Here is a 3,021-nt window from a genome sequence, read left to right on the forward strand (position 1 = left end):
GAGTGAGGTCTAGACGATTAAAGAAACAAAGAAAAGGATGTCGGCGACGCAGTGAAAAGAAGGGGGAGGAACAAAAGAACCCATGATAGTTGCCAAGACAGGAGTGAGTGATGTCCAAGCTGCCGGTAAAATACAGCGTTTCTCTCTCGTATCACTATCTCCGCAAAAGCATCGAGACAATGGTTTTGATTTCCCTCTCTTCTTTTTCGTTTTTATCGTTTTTTTTTTTGTTCTTTAAGTCCCTTACATCGTGAGAATCAATCACGCAATAAGGAAAAGCCGCTCAACACAGCGAAGCGGCATTAAGCGGTGTTTCATCGCTGCTTTTTTTTTTCACAGCCCTGTCGGCTCTTCCATGGGAGGGAGAAGCTCAATTTCAACGGAGCGCAGCGCGTCCACCACCCATGCAGGGTAGATTCGTTTTGGGTAGTACGCTACAAAAAGTCTTGCACGTACTCGGTGAACCGCCCCCTCCTCGATGGCCGTCCGTGCACCGCGGGTGAGAGAGATTAGGTAGGCCAAGTTATGGTAGGAAAGAAGTGTGGCCGAGATGGAGTCCTTGGCGGAGGCGATGGTGTGCAAGTAGGCCCGCGAGTACGTCTTGCACGTCTTGCAAGAACACTTGGGGTCGAGTGGGCCGCCGTCGGCGCGGTACTGCCGCTTGCCAATCTGTATCTTCCCCTCTGACGTCAGCGCAGAGCCGAAGCGGGCCGTCCGGCACGCATAGACGCAGTCAAACATATCCACACCCAGCGCAATGCACACGAGGATATCTTCGGGGTAGCCAACGCCCATGCAGTAGCGAGGTTTGTTGTTGGGCAGACCTGCGCCGTGGCTCTGGTCGGTGCAGAGACGCACCATGCGCCAGAATTCGTCCTTTGCCTCCCCGCCGCTCAAACCCCCAATGGCAAATCCCTTGCAGGTGGTCCGTTTAATCATTTCCTGCAGGCAGTACTGGCGCAGCGCCGGGTCGAGGGCGCCCTGAACGATGCCAAAGATGCACTGCTTTTGCGGGTTTTGGTTAGCCGCGAGACAGCGGTCGAGCCAACGCACTGAACGCTTTGCCGCCTCCTCGACCCGAGGTCCCGTCGTGAGCACGTGCACGACGTCGTCGAGCTGCATCATAATATCGGCGCCAATCGCGTTCTGGATGCGAATACTGTCCTCGGGCCGCAGCAAAAGAGAGCAGTTCTCTTCGCCGCCCGTGGTGCCTCTTTCGTCCTCGACGGTGTTGGCAGGCATCACCCCGCTGCCACCGCCGTGCGTTGACTGGAATCGCACGCCTTCCTCGGTGATCTGCGCCAACTTCAGCAAACTCACCATCTGGAAACCGCCGCTATCTGTCAAAATATTTCGCTTCCACCCCTCCAAAAAGTGATGCCATCCATGTTGTCCTTCACCCTCAACGGAGGCGACAGGTCCGTCGCGGACTGTGGCTTGTCAGCGTCACCACCGGTCCCTGCCTCTTCCTCCCTGGCGCGTTTCGACGCCCGTGCAGCTTCTTGTTCCTTCTTCTCCTCTTCCGCCCTATTCTTTCGGTCAGTGATCTCGCGCAACACGTATTCCCCGGGTCGGAGGCCGAGGTGGTAGGTGTTGCCGAGAATGATTCTCAACGTCCATCTCCTCCAGTTGCTCCACCGTGACGCCCTTGAGCGCGGCCTGCGTCGCAACCGGCATAAAAATGGGTGTGCGCAGAGGGCCGTGGGGGAGCTGGAAGACGCCTGCACGGGCGGCCACAGGGGGCCTCGGTCCTTGATTGACCCTAAACTCAAACATGGGCGTGCAAAAGCAATGAAAAACACCAGGCAGAAGGGAGGAGGAAAACAACAAACAAGAACGAAAAAAAAAAGCGCCGGGTAATCAAATGCGCGCGCGGCTGACCGGTGATGAGAGCTCGCTTGACTAAATTGGTTCGTTCTACAAAGGAACGCCAGTGTTGTATGGTGCAAGAGCGTGCAAAAGGAAGTCACAGGTGCGCAGAAAAGATTGTTGGGTGAACGGAAGGTACCATTAGCCTTCTTTCCGTGGTAGGTGTTGTTTTTTTTGTTTTGTTTTGTGTGTGTGTGTGTGTGTGTGTGGAAGAGAGAAGGCGGACGAGTGAGATCCGAAAAGCTCTTCTCCCCAAAAACCTTGGGAAAAAAACAGGGAGAAAAGCTCGCCCTTGCTTCCTAGGCATCGGAGGAAGGAGATGTGCTTCTGTCCATGCCTCCCTCTCCCCTCCCAGGCGCCAGTGCTTTCTTCGGTTGAAAAGGAAAATTCTTGCCAATCATCCTTTCTTTTGCTCTTTTTTTTTGTTGTTTTTTACCGTTGTTGCTGTGGAAGGATACGAGTCAGCTGTAGAGATTGTTACGCTGTATAGTGTGGAGTGGAAAAATAGTGTAAATGGAAAGATGTGTGTGTGTGGGAGATGTGGGATGAAATCAAAGGGTGAAGTGCGCTTGTTGAAAAGAGAAGAATTGACAAAAAGGCAAAAAAAAAAAAAAGAGATAGTCTCTTGTGCACCACGTGCATCAATCGGATCAGTCTGTCAGCATGGCGAGCAGAGGAGCTGGGCAAACAAAGGCGCGTCGACGGTGTAGTCTGCTACCCAGCAAAGCCGAAGTTTGTGCGCCTCTCTTTCCCCATTGGTGGAATGCTGGACGAGAGAGAGGGGGGAGGAGGGGAAGGACATAGCACTGAGTTCGCAGGCAAACAGCTGAACCAAGGTCAACGTAGGTTCGACGCGTGCTATCCGATGAGACGTCAACGGGGATACCAAAGCAGCGGAGGGCAAAGGGAAGAGAAGGGGAAAAGAAAAAAAGAGAATAGTGAAGAGAGAAACGAAAAAGTGTAGTTCCTGAGAGAGAAGGCCAATTACCGTTTTCTTCAGCAGAGACTCATCGTCTGGAAGACCAAGCTGTGAACACGGAGAGAAAGAAAAAAAGAGGGGCGAGAGAGAGGACAAGAAAAGAGAGAGAAAGAGAGAAAAAAAGACAGAAGAAAACGCAACACACACAAAAAGAGAGGAACAAGTAAACAACA

General features: G+C 52.7%; 1 protein-coding gene across 1 annotated transcript; it reads right to left on the minus strand.

The window, feature by feature from the left end:
* Positions 1-333: 333 nt before the first annotated feature.
* On the minus strand, positions 334-1,776 carry LOC126766737 (queuine tRNA-ribosyltransferase catalytic subunit 1-like). The gene is given in 4 exon segments (XM_050484460.1): positions 334-1,379; positions 1,382-1,401; positions 1,489-1,607; positions 1,609-1,776. Coding segments are annotated over 4 exon segments (1,353 nt in total).
* Positions 1,777-3,021: the final 1,245 nt, after the last annotated feature.

This window comes from Bactrocera neohumeralis, unplaced genomic scaffold (genome assembly GCF_024586455.1).
Source record: "Bactrocera neohumeralis isolate Rockhampton unplaced genomic scaffold, APGP_CSIRO_Bneo_wtdbg2-racon-allhic-juicebox.fasta_v2 ctg2333, whole genome shotgun sequence".
NCBI classification, from domain to species: domain Eukaryota; kingdom Metazoa; phylum Arthropoda; class Insecta; order Diptera; family Tephritidae; genus Bactrocera; species Bactrocera neohumeralis.